The sequence below is a fragment of the Fringilla coelebs genome, assembly GCF_963513975.1.
Source record: "Fringilla coelebs genome assembly, chromosome: 5".
NCBI classification, from domain to species: Eukaryota; Metazoa; Chordata; class Aves; order Passeriformes; family Fringillidae; genus Fringilla; species Fringilla coelebs.
Genome location: NC_140033.1, coordinates 38,895,215 through 38,912,823, shown reverse-complemented (window position 1 = coordinate 38,912,823; position 17,609 = coordinate 38,895,215). Strand labels below are relative to the sequence as shown.

Genomic DNA, 17,609 nt, shown 5'->3' with positions numbered 1-17,609 from the left:
GTTAACCACTGGTAGAGCAAGGTCTGACCCAATCTAAATCAAGCTACTGCAACCAGAGCACAAATGCAGCAATGCAGGAAAAAGAAACTTTGGCACACATAAAACGTAGTGATGATCTCTGATTACAGACAAAAAGGACATACGTTTTCCAGTATCATATTACAGTAATTTATGAATTTATGACTATTGACAAATTGTGACCTATAAACCATGTCACACACATCATTTTAGTGTACAATCCAGGCAGAATTTATGAACGTAAATACAGGACAAAAGCCAACACAGAATTAGCTGAATCCAAGCATCTTATGCCCCCCAGGGACCCCTCTGTTTTCAGCCAGAAATTTTTCAAGGTGCCTAGAGCTCTACAAAAGGTTATTACCAGTGGCAACCTTATTTTTCAGTGGATACCTAACCAACCATTTCATGCTTGAGGCCACCTGAAATGCAGAAACTGTTCTCAACACCTGTGCAGGAGAAGGAGGTGCTTACAAGAAAGGTAGAGAGGCATCAGCTCATAATCAAGCTTTTGAAAGGAGGACATGAGAGACACTCCCAGGTAGGGCATTGCTCCCTGCTGAGGTGTTCAGACATCCTTGTCCTCAGCACATGGTCAGCTGTGAGTCACAGTCTCAAGGCCCCTTCTCCTGAGAGCCTAACAGCATCATGAAATCCATTCTTACAGGTAAGTACTCTTTATTCCTAAAGCCTGTTGTTGAATGTCTGCCAAAATATCTTCAAACAAGTATGTGTGGTGCCTAGTCTCATAGATGGTTTTCTAAAAGACATTGTTCCAACAAATTAAATATGTTATAGCATATCAAATAAAATCTAAAGCTACAAAAAAAAAAAATCTTGCCTAAATAGTGATGTATTAAACCTACAGTTCTGCCAACAGCAGCTTTTCCAAAGCCTGACATCTGTTGGTACCATAACTAGAGGTGTTTATACAGCTTTAATATGCATAAATGAGTAACTATTTAGACTTGATCCCTCTAAAGTTGCAATAGTTTTTACAAAGGGCAGTATAACATGTAGCAATACAAAAAATAACAAAAAAAAAGCTGTAAGATGGTTTCAGTTTATATTTTCTATTTAACATTACCATGTAGTTTACAGTAGAACTTATAGAAGATTGCCTGAAATATGGATGGACCTGATTGTTTCAACATTTCAAAAAAATGTATCTTACCTGTCCACAAGGTGCTTTTTGTAAAGTGATTGTGAATTTGTTTTTTCCAGTGCCTTTTACCAAAATGTACTGGCAAATCCCAAGAAAGGTAAAATGACGTCCATCAAATGTCGTGAAGTGAGAGCTGCCTGTGATGGAGCACTCAGCTTGAGAGAAAAAGTATAAAGAATGTTCACTTACATAAGAATGTAGCATTATTCTACAAATTATGTAAGAGAGAAATAAAAAGAAACTTTCTCCTGATTTCTAGGAGACTAATCTATATATTAGTAATGGCATTTAGAAAAAATTATGCTAGAAACATCTATTTGCAACAGATACCATCTCATAAAGAACACATCCATGTGCAGAATAGTTTGGTTCTAACTAGGTGAGATGCCTATGACTAAAACAGAAAAGACTTTTCTCTTTATTACAATTCAGAAATATCCTAGAACTTTTTGTCATTTTTTCCCATGACTCAGTATGAAAGAGGACCTCTATCTCCATCCTTCTAGGTATTATGGAACTGCTTGCTACCACAGGTATGAAGGGGATGCAGGTGTCATCAGGGCGCACATATTGGGATTTTTTCCAGTTCAAATCAGGAATTTGCTGCTGAAGCAAGTCTCCTGCTCATCTGCACTCACCACACTTTCATTCACACCATGGGATAGCATCAGAGCACACAAAATAGATCCATTTTGGCTGCAGGAGGTGCTCTGTTGGAGCACATCTAACCTGCTGCCACTGCTAACAGCAACTCTGTCCCTAGGACCAGGCCAAAGTAGTCACAATAAACCCGTCACAGGCACACACAACACACACAAGACATAGGGAGTGCTTCTCAATGGCAGCTGTTTTCAATTACAGATCCACAATGTCAAGCCTTGCTTAACAACTTTTAAGCCTTATTACTTCATTCAAAGAGGGCTCCTTAATTTGTAAAAAAAAATCTCTCTTTCACAAGCTTCATAATATAATCTTGTATGAGGTACAGAACTGTTAAGGGAGTTTCACCACCTGCCTGCTGCATGTTCTTCTGTGTAATTCATTACAGAGACATGCTATCTTTAAACATAAAGATGATTATTCAAACATGAACTGCTATTACAAGAGAGAAAATGCAGCCCACAGTTTTGGAATGACGGTTTTCTTATTGCTCGCAATAAAGTTGCACCTGAAAGTGAGGAGATTCTTGTACCTGGCCTAGGTACTGCACAGGCAGTAAAAATACACCATCTGTGGCAAATAACACTAAGCATAAACAGGAGATAGAAAACAACATGTGGATGTAGCACAGAGGTAGGGGAAGCACATGAGAAAATGCAGGATGAGTATGATCAGGCAAATAACAGCTTCATTCCAGCTGGCCCACAGCTACTGTCAATATCCACCTGCTTAATCTTTCTGCCTAAACTGGTGGCCAAAAGCCTTGGATCTTATAGGGTCCTGTTGTCTTTAGAAAAGTTTATCATTTTTGTTATGAAGTGAGAAGAGTAATGAAATACAAATACCTGGACAATCATGATCAGTGCAGTTCCAAATGCCACCAACACAAATACTAAAAAGGAAAATCACAAAACAGAGTAAGAGTGTTCAGATTGTTAGCAAAATAAGTAGTTTTGAGTTAATTAATATGCCTTGAATTCACACAGAATAGCCTGTATATTTTAGTGATACACAGGCCTCAGACTGTAAAACATAAACAGTAACTTTTGTTTAAAATTTAAGTGTGACTGTGTTAAACTAACTATGGACAGTAGTCCTTGAGAGATGAAACACACAGGCTTTCACATACCAGTTGCTACATTCTTGTTCAATTTTTGAGCCTACAGGGAAAGCAGTTCCATGATAAATACAAGGACAATTCGACAAAGAGATACAAGTTCCATTTTCCATAATGAGACCTGTTGGGAAAGAAGTTAATTAATGGGATATAAAACAAATTAACCTACCCCAGATCAGTGCTCTTCCCCCATCTGACTCAAACTTTCCAGTCTCCCAGGAGGTGATGTTATCAGTCTTAAACAAGGACCAGCAAAAACATTTGCCCAGTGAGTACAGAGAGCTCAGAGCTCAGCTCCTTAATAAGAAGTTGTCACTCTGAATCGTTGCTTTATGAAAAATGTCTGCCTTAAGCATGTAAAACTGTACAGACTCAAAAATGAAAAGATTCTGAAATCTCACTATCTTTAGTCTGTCTAGAAATAGGATGGTTCATAGTCCAGTCAGTAATTTTTGTCCCATACAGGTCTCAGAAACTTTGGTTTCTTGTACAGAGCATGTTTAAGGAAAATTTCTATCGATTTTTGAATAATTCAAATAAAGTGGACTAAATCTGTGCAATATCCTATTGTAAGAAGCACTAGTAACATCTCCAGATTTTAACTGATATTGCATGCTGAGACACCTTTTTATTCTAGATGAATGTTTATCACACAATAAAGGGCAGAATCACAGTGACAATAACAACACCTAGGGCAGAATTTACAATATTCATAATTTCCAGGTATTAACTTTACCCACAGTCTATTTAGACATCATTATGATGTTGGATAGTAGCTTTACACATATCTTTTGAAATAACATTGACAATATTTACCATCTGGGCAGTAACAGCCATCTAAACAGTGCAGATTGCTGCCAAGACAATCCTTTTCAAATGTGCAAGTTGGTGGGCAACAACTGATACAGTCACGGTGAACAAAGGTGTCTTCACACTTGTCAGCTAAAAAAAAAAAATGGTATACTGAACATTAGTGCAATTTCTCTTTCCATGCTAGAAAATACATTTCTGTCAAATAAACATTGTGCAGCTCTTCTGGTATAGATAGGAAATCTGATCAAGTAAAATGGATGTTTTGGAGGAGTTTTAACTGATGAGCTATGGTGAAGCTCTTGCCAATACTTAAGTCTTTCTTCAGAAAATCCTTATATCATCTCTCCAAAATAAGTTATAGCTTCTGTGACATTCTGTAAATGTTTACATATCTCAGCCAGTTCTAAGATTTGTGCGTGAGAATGAGCTGCAATTGATGGGTGGTAATGATAACAAGAAGGAGCTGGATTAACTACATTAATTCTGTCATGGGGCAGTAGAGGCTGAGAGGTCTTCTGGGGTAAAGAGCAATAGCAAATCTCCACAGATGTTTGCTTTTTATCCTAGAATATGATCAGCACACATGATGTTTCAAGAAATCCACAGGAACATGAATTTTGTATGAATCTAAATCATAGCACAATAGAATTAAAATATTCCTTGAGCAAGTCACTGACTTCATTGTTTGCCAGCAAAAGTTAAACTGGCTGGTCAGCTTGAGTAACAGGTTTGAGTTCTACAAGGAAAAATGTCAAGATGGAATATTTGAACTGAATACATGGGATATCTCAAAGGTTCATGCTTTATTGAAGAATCTTACTACAGGCAGGAAAGTCATCCCTCCAGTCCCGCACCGGGGACCCAGCGTGAGAACATGCTCTAGCGTACTCTGTCACTGCCCTGCAGTATGTTTCATCATCATCCACTCTGAAATGATAAAAGAAGAGAATAATCAAGGAACACAAATCCCATCTAAAAATTTCTGCCATGTGACACGGCATGTATAGCTGTCACCACTCGGTCATAAAGGCACACAGGGAAACTATAAAATGGAATAAGCTATACTGAAGACACCATTGTGGTTCTGTCATTTGATCTCACTAAAAGTTATTTCATTTTAACATTGCAACAATGAATAAAACCACTAATCTATTATTTTTTAAAAGAGCTGCTTGACGTGAAAGAGAAATGGGACCTTTTCTTGAAGACAATGGACGACTCAACAGTCTCAAGATCCCCATCTCAGGCTTCTCCATCCTGCATGACATAGAAACTCTGACCTACACTTATAAAAGACACTGTGATTCAAGTGAGAACTTCAAATCTCCAATTGCCTTGAACTTAGACAAGAAGAACCCTATTAGTGGACTCCTCCTGACCTTGTGCTGAAGTTCTCAGAACCAGAAGTGTTATCCACTGAATACTGTGGACAGGCTCAGGGCAGCAGAGCCTTGGGCAAAGTCAAGATTTCTGCCTTAGTCTATACAGAAGAAGCTGTACAGTGCATTTTTACCAGAATCAAGTAAAAAGACATTCATTAATATTTAGGCAAGTTCAAATTTTATTCAGATGTAAGTCACATATGGTGAAATACCACCAAACTTTTGTTACTGCGAGAGTCGAACAACTCACAACATTTGCTGTGGAAGATCTAATGCCAAAATAAACTAGTCATAACATGACATTTCTATTATAAGCATGTTTTATGACAGATCAACTGAGTTTGCCCCTTAGCACACCAGATCATGCTTCCAAAATTAATCGTCTTAAGAGTATGTTATATTGCATTTGTATTCTCCTTTCAACACATCTATTATCAAATCAAACACCACTATACTCTTTGTTACAGTGATCAGAGTCTCTCCAACTCTCCTTATCTAATCCAATTAAATGGGTCTTAATAGAAAGAATACTTGGACTATACTATGGCCACACAAAAAACCTTCATAAATTGACACTAAGCCACAAGAAGAGAGGTCTCTTTTAGAAACAAAATAAGCCTAAATTAATGAATTCCTGAGACTTAGAAACTTCAAGGTTTTTAACATTCACAAAATTCACATCAACACAAATCAGATTGTTCACAAAAAATCCAACCCTCCTTAAAACCACAGCACTGATTCAATATCCTACTTGAAAAAAAAATGGCTGTCATTATTCTTCCAAAGTCACAGTAAATTCCTGAGTTACACAGAGACCATACAGAGGCAACTCTTTTCTGAGCAACACCAGTGTTTGCCTACAAACACAAATTCTTCTGTCTTGACTCTATGGTAAATCAGAAAACTAAACATTCATCAAAAATTCAACTAACAAGCTGTAATGGATTATACTGAGGGATCCCTATGTTTAGTCTTGTGATCCTTTCTGTGTGCTTTTGATTAAACTGGTGATAATCTGAGAATTATATACTCTGGAAAAAATCCTCCTATTTCTGACAATTACTTCTTCATTTGAAAAACTTACCAAAAAAAATGGTACATTGCGCAGTTATCTCTTCAATTACTGGAGTACAATTTTAACTTGAATGACTAGAATTAATTAGGATACCAGGTTGCCTACAATGCCAGCAGCTGAGGGGGTGTGACTCCCATCAAAGCAAATGAGTTCAATTTCTTTTGGCAGCTCTGAATTTAAGTAAAGGGCACCATTTTGTAAAAATTCTACTAATTTGAATGATAGTGGTTACTCATAAAAAACCAGTCCAGCTGTGTCTGACAAATGGCCCAGCTCTTCCAGTATTGTTGATATTTCTTCCTAGTATCATCTCCCCATAATGCTGTTTCTGGGCCTCCAGATAAAAGTTTCATGGCTTTTTTGTGATTAGCAACTCATCTTTTGTCATGAGTGATTCTCCATGAATTTACCTCACACTTACTTGTCTAGTGTTTCCTTGAATCTGTGTAAGCCCTTAGCAATCAAAATATCCGTTGTCAGGCTGGTTCTGTGCCCTTTGTTCCCACACAAATCACCCCCTAAGAAACCCCATCTCTTTCATTTTGAACTTGGTTCCTCCCAACTTCCCACAATGTTCTTTCATTCTGGTCCCACACAAAAGACTGAGCATTCATTTCATGTGTCAAGATTAAACATACAAGAATTCCAGTACCTACCTGCAAAGATCATTCATACAGCTTGAAATATAAGAATATGGATCTATACTTTCATGACAGCTGAGAAAAGGAAACTGTAGGAATATTTGGCACTTGAAGAATATGTCCTGTGCATTAGGAAAATCAGTAAATGGAAATTAGCCAATACTTTCTGAACAGGCATCATTCTCTTTAGCTTTGTTTCCCTAGTCTAAGGTCCTTTATATCCCCATTAAAATTTGAGCATGGTGCTGTCTTAATTTACTATTATATCTCTTTCATTATTCTTCCTAAAATTTTCCCTCTGTGCCTAGGTCTGCTGCATCTGGTCCTAAACCACCTGGGATGAAAAAGTGTGAAAAGACAAAGAAAAGAATTTTGTGTCAGTGCAGTAGCTGACCTGCAACTATTTCTGCAGTATTTCACAATCACTAAAATAATGAGGTGCAAGATGCCAGAACTGGAAACTGAACCCAAGTTTAATGCAGTAATGAAGAGCTCTGCCAGCAGACTGGTGCCACTTGGCACATTCAATCTGAGCCTTTGTACTTCTAAGCTAAACGCATGAAGAACTTCAGGCACCCCCTAGCAACAGCCCTGATCTGAATCTTTCCCAAAGCTTCAATGCATATAAGGCTTTTTCAACATTCTGTATATTGTTAGATTCTTGTACCATCAGTAGGCAGGGAAGATTAAGAAAATACATGTATGCATATGCATGTATCTATATATATACATAAAATATAATTAATTTACCTCAGTGGATTCTGCATTGGCTGAGCAAGGACTGGAAAAATCTGAGGCAGTAGGAACACAAGCTATATCATCTGAGGCTTGCACAGCCCAGCTATTTGCAAATTCAGCAATGTCTTCTGTATGCTCACCTACTGCATAAAAACATTGGGAGAGCAATAATAAAAATTGTCAACATAAACACATAAGACAACTTAGAAAATTTCAGTCATTTTTCAATGTGTTCATTACCTCAATTGCAAATTATTTCAGAGTATGAGTCACACAGAAAAGCAATATCTTTTTTTTTTTATTTCAGGTTGTATTTTAAATAAATTTAAATAAACATTTAAATAAAAATATTGAAAAAATACATGACAAGGTGTCAGGATGGGTTATTTTAAGCACAATCACTGATAATTTCATAACAAATATACAAATAATCACAAGTGGAAAGCATTGAATACTTCAGAAAAAATGCATTTCTTTGAAGCAATTTGAGTCTTTCATCACATTTCACAAAGGTCAGTTAGTGCTGTTATCTCCCTCCTTTTCCCTTATTGCAGAAAAGCCCTACAACACACAGGCACAAGATGCCCAGGTCTCCTCACAGCACGAACATGGGAGAATTAATGAACAAGATGCGTGACTGGAAGTCATGGCAACAGGCTTAGATACAGGAACGTACAAGAAGTTTGGCAGTAAAAAAACAGACACAAAATTCCCATATACTTGCAGCAAGAATTAAATGTTGCATTTTCTCTACATTCTTTATTAGGTTAAAAAGGGTATATTGCCTCCACTTTGAAGAACCTGACAGTAATTGTCTATGCTATGGTTATCTATATCGACACATGGCTAGGAGAGAAGATATTGCAATGAAATCAGCTAGAGGGGTTTTTTTCCACAGAGCTGTACCATAGAAAACTTCATCTAACTTCTAGCACAAGAGGTACAAAGTTGGACACTGCAATGTGGAAAGCCACAAAGCACACTAATGAGATACATACACTTGAACCTCCACAAATAAATGACTATAATATCCTAACCATCAATCTGTTTTGCTTAAGAGTGAAGGAGACTTAAAATATTTCTTCCTCTCTGACAGAGTATTTCTTAATGCAGAAGGCCTTTCCCAAACACAAAAGGCTGGGGTTTAATCTAGAGATGAACCTGCTGTTATAACTCTGATTCTACAAAAACATTAAAAATACTTTATGTACATTTTGACATGGCTTGAAAAAAACTTTTAAGTCTTTAAAAAATACCACAAAATAAAATCATTGTTCTTGAAACAGTTCTATACACAGATACAGTCTTTTATATTAAAGCAACATGAAGATGGCATTAAGGTGAAGATAAGGAAACAGAAAATGGATTTGTTTTTAAACTGTACTTTGAAACCTCTCAGCAGCTTATTTATTTAAGCATTACAAATAATGAACATTTGGATTCTGGAAGGCTCGGGATAGATTTAAGGTTTACCTTTACACTACTCAGGGAAGTAGTTTAGCTGGGAGAGAGAAATCATTATATCAAATGATTGATAAGACTTAGAAATTCTTAGGAAAATGTTTCAGCTTGGAAGGTATCTGAATTAGCAGTCTATTCTTGTGAAGATCTCAGAATTTCATGCTTTGTATTTGCAGAGTCAAGGCACCATGTTATACAACTGGTTCAAGATTAAAGTAACTCATTTGGCTCTCAGTTGTGCACTGCAATAATGCTATCATTTCTGATAAAGAAAAATGCTAGATGAAATGATCATGGTGAAAAAGTTTAGTTCTGAAAATGAAGACAGGTATGAGCTGGAAAACTTTTATAACAGAATATATCTAAACATAATAATACATCTAAAGATACTGAAATCACTGAATTATAGAGATCACATAAATTCATTATTTCCTCCAAATATTATTTTTTGCTATTATTACACATCAGCATACTAAACTGGTTATTAAACACACTGTACTCTGGTGTGAAGAAGTTACCACACAAAACTAACTGCTCTCATGGCAGAAAAGGTACAAAAACTGTATACTCAGGCAGATTTTTAGAGATTCTGCAAAGATACATAGAGTGAGCATTCCTTCCCTGAGGAAGTTTTAAAGCTCCACTACCAACCATAAAAAAAAGGCAAAAAAGTTACTGTGGGATACCTTTTGTGACTTAAGAACATGCAGAGCCACGGGACTAGATTCCCTCAGCAGTTAATGGTAACAAAAAGATAATAATTTTTTTTTTTGGTATAAGAGAGTGAGAAAAATCTTCATATTTTCAAGCTTGTTCTTGTTCTTTTTTTTTTTTTTTCCACATTAGTTGCAAGTAGGACAAAAGTCCACTTGGCTATACAAGTTTAAAAAGTCAGAGGCCCTTAGTCCATCATACCAACAAGGGGATACAAGGAACTCCCAGGAAACACCTTTGAAATTTACTTATTTTAACTAGGATTTTTATGATGCTGCTATAAAAGGGTGATTCAAGATGCTGCTTTTCCTTTCATCTTTAAACACAGAGAAAACCATAAACATTTGTTTATGTATTTATTGTTTGAAGGCATTTTAATCAGCTAGGATGAACATACCCCAATTGCTTTGCTGAGCAAGAGGTTTAAATGCACATATAAATACTTTCTTGAACTAGGACCTTTTCCCTTTTCATCTTTAATGATGCAGAAAAGTAAAAGTAGAGCAGATACACTATTTTACTGAAATAACTAAACCAGGACTGCCTTTTTACAGCATTATACTTATACAGCATTGTATTTAAAGTGAACATGGAAAATGTTCACACAAAGTAAGGGTAAGTTATTTACTTACTGTTTTGAAGTATCAGGTCATCATATTTATTGCCATTAAAATTTCCACAAAGGCCACAAGGTTTTCCCTTATGATCTTCTGTCAGTTTAATATAAATACCAGAGTTTCCATCCCAAGCAAGAGAAAAACCAAAGGTAGTCTTCACCAGAATATAGTCAGCCAGTCTCTCAATGAAAGCATTTCCAACTGTCTGAGGCAATATTAATCTGGAAAAATATAGTCTACATCAAAGATCTCAGATGAAATGAGGTTCATGCTAGGAAAAATACCACATAAAACATTGCCCTCTAACTCAACAAGCACTTTTTCCTGGGTGTACACAGTCACTCCATTCAGTTCTCCATCATGCTTTTACTACCTTATATTTACTTCTCTATATCAACCATCAAGAATGAGTGCTTTCTGCTATATCCACCTATTAGTTGTACCAATTATAGGTTTGAAAGAATAATGCATCTTTGCTTTCAAAGCCTGACACACCACATTGAGGAATACTTGAGTTCACGAGCATGCGGCATTGGGCAAGGAACCACCAGCAGCCCTTCTGGGCACTGAGTCATCACTGGGTTAGACATCTGCAAAAGGAGGAGCTTGCAGTACAGAGAACGCCACTGACAAAAAAGTTGTACCTCTTCTTCCTTTGGTGAAAGACCACTGGACAATAATAATGACAGATGTAATCCTAGTCTTCCAAAGTTGCTTCTGTTGGCTCAAACATACCACCAGAGCTACCATTCTCAGATACTAAAGGCATTACAAAGGGGATGGCAAAAGCACCTCCACAACTTTCTTAAAATTTCTGTACTTTATCAATCAGTAAAATATACTTATGTGCCTTAGGCACATCTTTTTACGTACTAAAAGAAGGTAAATTTGGAGGTTCGATGTACCTCAGAGATATTTTGTGGAGTTTTTTCCCCAAAGGGGCTTAAGATCTTTTTTCTAACCAATTCAGACTCATCTAGAAGACGATCATGTCTTATATTAGCTACAGCTACCAAGAATAAATAATGATTGACTTGTTCAAAATGCTATGAGGATGTACCAGGGATTAGCTGGGACTGCCTGACACAGACTTTGTCTGTAAAAAGAAGGAATAAATAATTGTTAGGTTACAGCCAAGAAGCTGAACACAGTAAATACAGTGTATTTTATCCTCACTCGTGTATTACATCAGAACTGTCACAGCTGCTCACACTAGAGCACTATCAGCCCCAATATAGGACAGCAAGGGATCAATAAAGGTACAGATCAAATAATTTTATCCGGATTGTGTAAAAATCATCAGTTTCCCAAACTCCATGTTATCTTTTTGCAATAAAATATTAAAACTCACCCTTAGAACACTTACCTGATTCCATTTTTTCTTACTTCATGTCCTGAAATCATTATTTCTTCTTGGTTTGAAAAAAATAAGCTGATAGACCTATGACAAGTATATACTGAACCATAACAGTGAGGACTGTTATGAACCTTTGAGGGAAAATATAGAGACACAATAAGAGTAAATCCTTGTCCACAATAATTTTGCACCATTTTTATTAAATTCATATATGATATTTTACATTTTTATGCTCTAGCTACTGAAATAGCTTTAAAAATAAATACCTAGAATATTGCAAAGTCACAATTACAAAGATATGCAAAACTCAAAGTTCACATTACACAATACTACTGAGAAATACAGCAACTGTTTGACAGTGCATAGCATCACAGGCCAGTGGTCTAAATACTGGATAAAGGAGTAAGGTACACTGACAAACTTCAGAGACACTGTAGTAAGCTAGCTTACAGAGGCCAAAGGTGGAGCGTGTTACTTGCTATGAAGAAACACCCCTATTTCTCTATGTCTAGAGATCTGATCTATAAAACAGGATTACAAACTGTACAGAAGCTCAGTGTAATAGCAGCACTCTCCTGCCAGCAGACTGGTAAAAGCTGAACTACAGCATGCCCTCCTGAACCACTCAGGATTTCTTGAGATTTTGAAGAGCTACTACAGATTACAGCAGGCATCTAAGCGACATGGATCTGTTAAAATCCATTTTGCACTGGGTTTCCAGCCCTGCTAATGGCTGGAAAGGTAGACTTTTCTGAAGTGTGCTTCTCTCCATTATACATATCAGCCAGGGGATTGGCTTAGTCACATATCAACTTATCTTGCTTGAAAACAGTACTCTCAGGTCTTGAAAACTGTGGGTTTGTGCTTGAGCAAGACTTACAGAGTTTTCATTAATCTCAGGGGGAATGAGCCTCCCAAACCTGTAGGATGTCCTAATGTGCTTCAAAAGGCCATGAGCTTTAGACACCACTGAAGGGAGAGGAGAATGCTTTGCATCTTAGATGCCTATCATTACCCAGATTAAAATATAGACAGAGTTTAGATAGCTCAAATATGACGTATGTTACTTTGTGTGTCATCATTCTCTGAGAAGGATGGGAATTTCATTACCAGTTTACTTGACAGTGCTGTTAAACTAAATAAACTTGTAATTGCGAACATTTTACCAACATAGTGATGGAGGCTGTAAATGTAACTGTTGTGAAGAAAATACCTGTGAGTAAACACATACAGTGCTCATGAATACTTGAATTAATCTTCCTTGACTGACACTAAATCTGGAAGTAAAAACCAATTACTGTTTCTTTGGGTGAAATAAACTAGGTCAGGAAAAGCATTAGGAGCTTGTACATGTATAAAGATAATCATAATTAAAGACAACATAAAAGTTATTAGTCTTGGCAAATGGCTTCTACATAATCCCTTCCCAAGACAGAAACACAATAAAGAAAAATCAAAATAATTCTTATGTTTTGTTCTCCTCTTGAGGGGTGAATTATTAAAGCCAGAAGGACCATAATGTTAGGATTTGGCAAGGTTTTTGTCTCTCCATTGCCCAGTCTGTCTACAGTCTCACATTACTTATGACTTTGCTGAGTAAACATTTTCAGTTTTTAGTAAAACATGACATTTGTTCCAGCAATTGAATAGAACCTTCCCTCTTTCCAGAGCCACTGGAATCCACTGACATATTGATTCCAGATTTTAATATAATCTTGAACTTTGCTACAGCACTTTCTGAAAACCTTTAAGAGGTCACAGCTGCATATAGAATCCAAATAATTAAAATGAAATGGGGAAAGACAGGTGTAACCGTGTCTCTCTGTAACTTGAGTAGGTAGAAATGGCAGTTTTAATGCTAGATTTATCTTCACTAAGTGCTGTTATCTGAGGGAAGGAGAGGTCATTTGTTTGTAAATGATAAACAATCCTCAGAGCAGAAATCAGCATCTAGATCTGCCCTCATGCCTATGACCACTGTACACACACAGGCTCAAAATGAGGACCCCTCTTGTCGCTTCTTCCCTGGCCAATCAGCACCAAATCCCAACCATTGTGAATAAGGTAATAGAATGATCTTGCATCCTCTCCCTACAGTAAGCACCAGCCTGACAAATAGGGCATCTCTCTTCAAAGAGGGTATAGGTTTGAACTCTCCCTGACCCACAGTCATTAACCATGGATACTCAGCAATTTGAAGAAATGACTAAAAAGAGTGCCTTCCATACGTAGGTCAAGTTGAAAGCCTTTGAGCAGTTAATCTTCTCTGCATGACGTAGAGGTAATCCAAAATTAGAATGCAAATCCCTAGAGGGGACAAGATGGGGAGCAAATCCCATAGCCCAGGGAAACAGATCCTCACAGCATGCCAATAGCTGCAAATTAGGGCCTAGCACATTCGTGTTCCTCGCTACTAGGCAAGTGAGAGCTGCTTGCACTTTCTCAGCAACTCAGCAACTCAATATTTTTTTACAGCCTGGTAGCTGAGGTTTATTAAAGTTTCTCACGTCTTGTTTCAGACCCACTTTTGCTCCCAGAAGGGAGAGAGCAGATATGCCATAAAGGATTGGAGAAGAAAGAAAAACTATTTTTAATATACTGACTCTTTCGATTATAATTGCATTAATATTTTGAGTTACTGCACATAAATTTAAGCTTTTCCAGAAGTTTTCCACATTTCCACAGTTTTATATTTAAGCAATTAATGCTTAGTTTGGTACATTTATTGTCTCTCTACTTATTTAACTTACTTATTTACTTTTATGTTTACTTACATACTTACTTCTAATGTATGTTTACATACTTACCCAAACAGTGTACTGGGGTTCCAGAGTACTGCAGTCTTTTGCAAATACATAGGAGCAATTTCCTGGGAAGTAGTAGTAGATGCCATCAAATGTTTCAAAATGATACTGTCCCCATGATTTGCAAATCCCATCTCGGTCCTTGCCTGTGTTAGGTACTGAAGAGAACACATTGAGTTTACAAGAAGCATGGTCATCAAAAATTAGCAAGTACAAAAGATAAACTTACGCCTTCAACCTTAAATAAAGTCACACTCTTTTTTAGTCTTAAGTCTGCAGTTTAAGCCATATGCAATCATCATTAAGTTTTTATTTGTTTTAGTGGAGACATTTTAATTACAAGTAGAGGCAAGGGATTTAGATATTCTGCACATCCTAGAAAACAATTCTTGTTGACCCCTACACACAGCAGATTACAGGAACTAGTACATCTAAGTAGTAGGTAATTTAATTTGCAATAAACCATTGCTTGTTAAAAGAAATACAGTGGGTTTTGGTTATGCAGCTAACTTAAAAAAAAAAAAAAGCTGTCTGGCTACTAGACAATACTAGACAATGGTCTATCTGTTATGGTATCTATATATCATTACAGCCCAAGTGCAAAATGTAGGCATTTCTGATGTTGTTCTCTATATGTCCCTAATAATGCATATCATTTTAATCCTCCTAGCTACGGACCAAATTAGAGTCCTGCAACAGAATAATCACAAATATGCTGGTAACAGTAGTTTTTCAAAATCTGTATCCTAAATCTTCCTGAAAGCTGATACTAAACTATTTTGGCCCAAAAAACTTACCAATTTGGCACCTGCTTCCTTGAGCCTGAAATAACTGACAGTCACAGTCACCTGCTTCTGTGCAGGCTGCTCCATTAAGGCACTCCTGAGGACATGAACCTGCAGGGAAGCATTCCAGCCTTTTAGTAGATACAGTATTTTGCAAAGAAGTTGAGAGATCCCAGTCAAATCTTTTTATTGTTAAATCATGAGCCTCTATATTAGCTGAGAAAATTAACCAACAACTATCTCCATTTTTTAACATATGCTTAATTTAATCTTTTGTGGTCCTTAGTGAAAAGAGAAGCAAGGTTCTCATTTGGTTTGAGACTTATAAACTAACAAAGGAGCAAAAGGTCAACCTCCTCCAAGCAAACAAAAGGTCAAGTTCCCATGTAAAGAAATCAAATCCCAGTCCTGCTGATCTCAAAATATACAGGACACAGATCATTCTAATTCCCTAAATTCAGCATAATTTAGACATATATTCCACTTCTCCCTCCTAAACATTACTGCAAAGGGTACATTCAGTTTATGAACAGTCCAGAATATATATTTTAGACTCAAAACCAGTCCTAAACAACCTTCCCCACATTCAAAAAAAAAAAAAGTCAGCAAAAAGGTTATTTCTGCTCCAGAGGTAACTGGAGTCAGACTTTATATTCCATGGGAATGGTTTGTTTTATGTTATAATTAGTAATTTTTTCCAAAAGCATTAAATGGTTTTATAGTCTGTTTCAAAGCTATGAACTCCTTGTCATTTACTAGTCACTCATTGAGTTGGGTCTAAGTCATCATTCCCCAAAAGTGGAGAAGAAAACTAGTCCAAAAGCAAAACTGCATTAGTTTTTTGCAGATATTTACTTGCTTCATAGAGTAGGATTAAAACTCTACATACATACAAAACTTCCAGTGTTGCTGATGGAGATTTAACAAGCATTGCACAAGGCAGGAAGTAAATGAAATAAACAGGCCCTTCCACTCCCAGTGAGGCACAGCAAAGCTGCTAGTGACATTAAATGGGGAAAAAAAATGGGACCTTTACAGTAAAGAGACACAGAAGCTACCAGTGGTTAGGAATATCATCCATCATTGTGCAAATTCCTTTCCATGCTTAGCCTTGGATTTTTTCCGTTTAAGAACTGCTTTCCAAATATACGTAGATATTCTGAAAATACCAACAAAGCAAAAACCATTGTTTCTATAACAGCACTAATGGGGAAATCTTTTGCCGTTTTTAGAATTTTGAGTTGTAAAATTGCATATATTCCTTTACATAGAAAAATGCAAAAGAAGGCACCTGCCTAGGAATTTTCCAAGAAGGATACCAAAATTCCAAATGAAGTTTCCTACAGTGAACTTTTCTGTAAATTGAGCCTGCTTTACGTGTTCGTCCAATGCTTAAATCCATCCAGGAACAGCTTCATGCTCACTGCCTGAGCACTCCTTCCCCTTTGCAAAACCAGTCATAAGCCTTTCTGATATACCTACATCCTCTGACAAGGCCAGAAAAAAAGTGGCAGAAATTAAAAATTGTAACAAAACTAAACTTTAAAAAAACCCAAAATCTCAAATGATTGACTTCCTTATCTGTTCAGATTTGGTTGTAAGGCCCTATTTTTAAAGTATAATTTTAAGAGATTTTTCTTTTTTTTTATATTTAACATGGATAAAATGAGAAAATGAGACAAGGCAGAGTTTTGTAGTGGCATGAAGAAGAGGGCTTCCACAGCCCATGGTAACACAGAGGAGGAAGACAGCATTTTCAGAGCTCTCTCCTCCGGCAGGTGAGGGGCACAGCACTTACCTCCTGGTGGACTCCGCACCAGTGCCCCATGATGGTGCAACCGAGAGGCAGATTGAACCTGTCAGAGAAACATAAAAGCAAAATCAAGGTGTCTGTGGTTTACAAAACAATTGATAAAACCTGAGGCATTGCACTCAAACACTGGGTTGGAACTTTAAATACAGAAGAGCAATTTGCATCTCAGCCAGCGCATGGCACAGTCATGGGTGCTGCTGGAGGGACTGGCAGCCTGGGAAGGAGAAGCATAGTGTCTTTTGAGGAGACTGGGGAAAGATACAGCTGATATGTGAGATTACTACTGGCTTCTCATCCACGCCCTCCAGTTCCAGTGAATCACCAAGGTTCCACATGGGAAGTTTTGCATTTACATTTGGAAGGAAAAGAAGGGGAGAGAGTGCAATCTCCCTTTTTCGCTTCACTCAAATGCCCATAGTTGAAGAGCTCCCTCTATTGCTTCCACCCCC

At 37.1% G+C, this 17,609-nt stretch overlaps 1 protein-coding gene across 1 annotated transcript in view; it reads right to left on the bottom strand.

Annotated features, from left to right (window-relative positions):
* Positions 1 to 17,609, bottom strand: part of OTOGL (otogelin like) — a gene marked incomplete at its 3' end in the record, with an annotated part of 88,768 nt that overhangs the window by 67,283 nt on the left and 3,876 nt on the right. The window contains exons 4-15 of the mRNA XM_084205440.1: positions 17,146 to 17,203; positions 15,360 to 15,458; positions 14,566 to 14,720; positions 11,768 to 11,889; positions 10,417 to 10,622; positions 7,622 to 7,752; positions 6,887 to 6,993; positions 4,594 to 4,700; positions 3,777 to 3,902; positions 2,973 to 3,081; positions 2,689 to 2,735; positions 1,193 to 1,338 (exon numbers count right to left, since the gene is read on the bottom strand). Of these exons, the coding sequence (XP_084061566.1) occupies positions 1,193 to 1,338; positions 2,689 to 2,735; positions 2,973 to 3,081; positions 3,777 to 3,902; positions 4,594 to 4,700; positions 6,887 to 6,993; positions 7,622 to 7,752; positions 10,417 to 10,622; positions 11,768 to 11,889; positions 14,566 to 14,720; positions 15,360 to 15,458; positions 17,146 to 17,203 (1,413 nt within the window). The remainder of the gene's footprint in view (positions 1 to 1,192; positions 1,339 to 2,688; positions 2,736 to 2,972; positions 3,082 to 3,776; positions 3,903 to 4,593; positions 4,701 to 6,886; positions 6,994 to 7,621; positions 7,753 to 10,416; positions 10,623 to 11,767; positions 11,890 to 14,565; positions 14,721 to 15,359; positions 15,459 to 17,145; positions 17,204 to 17,609) is intronic.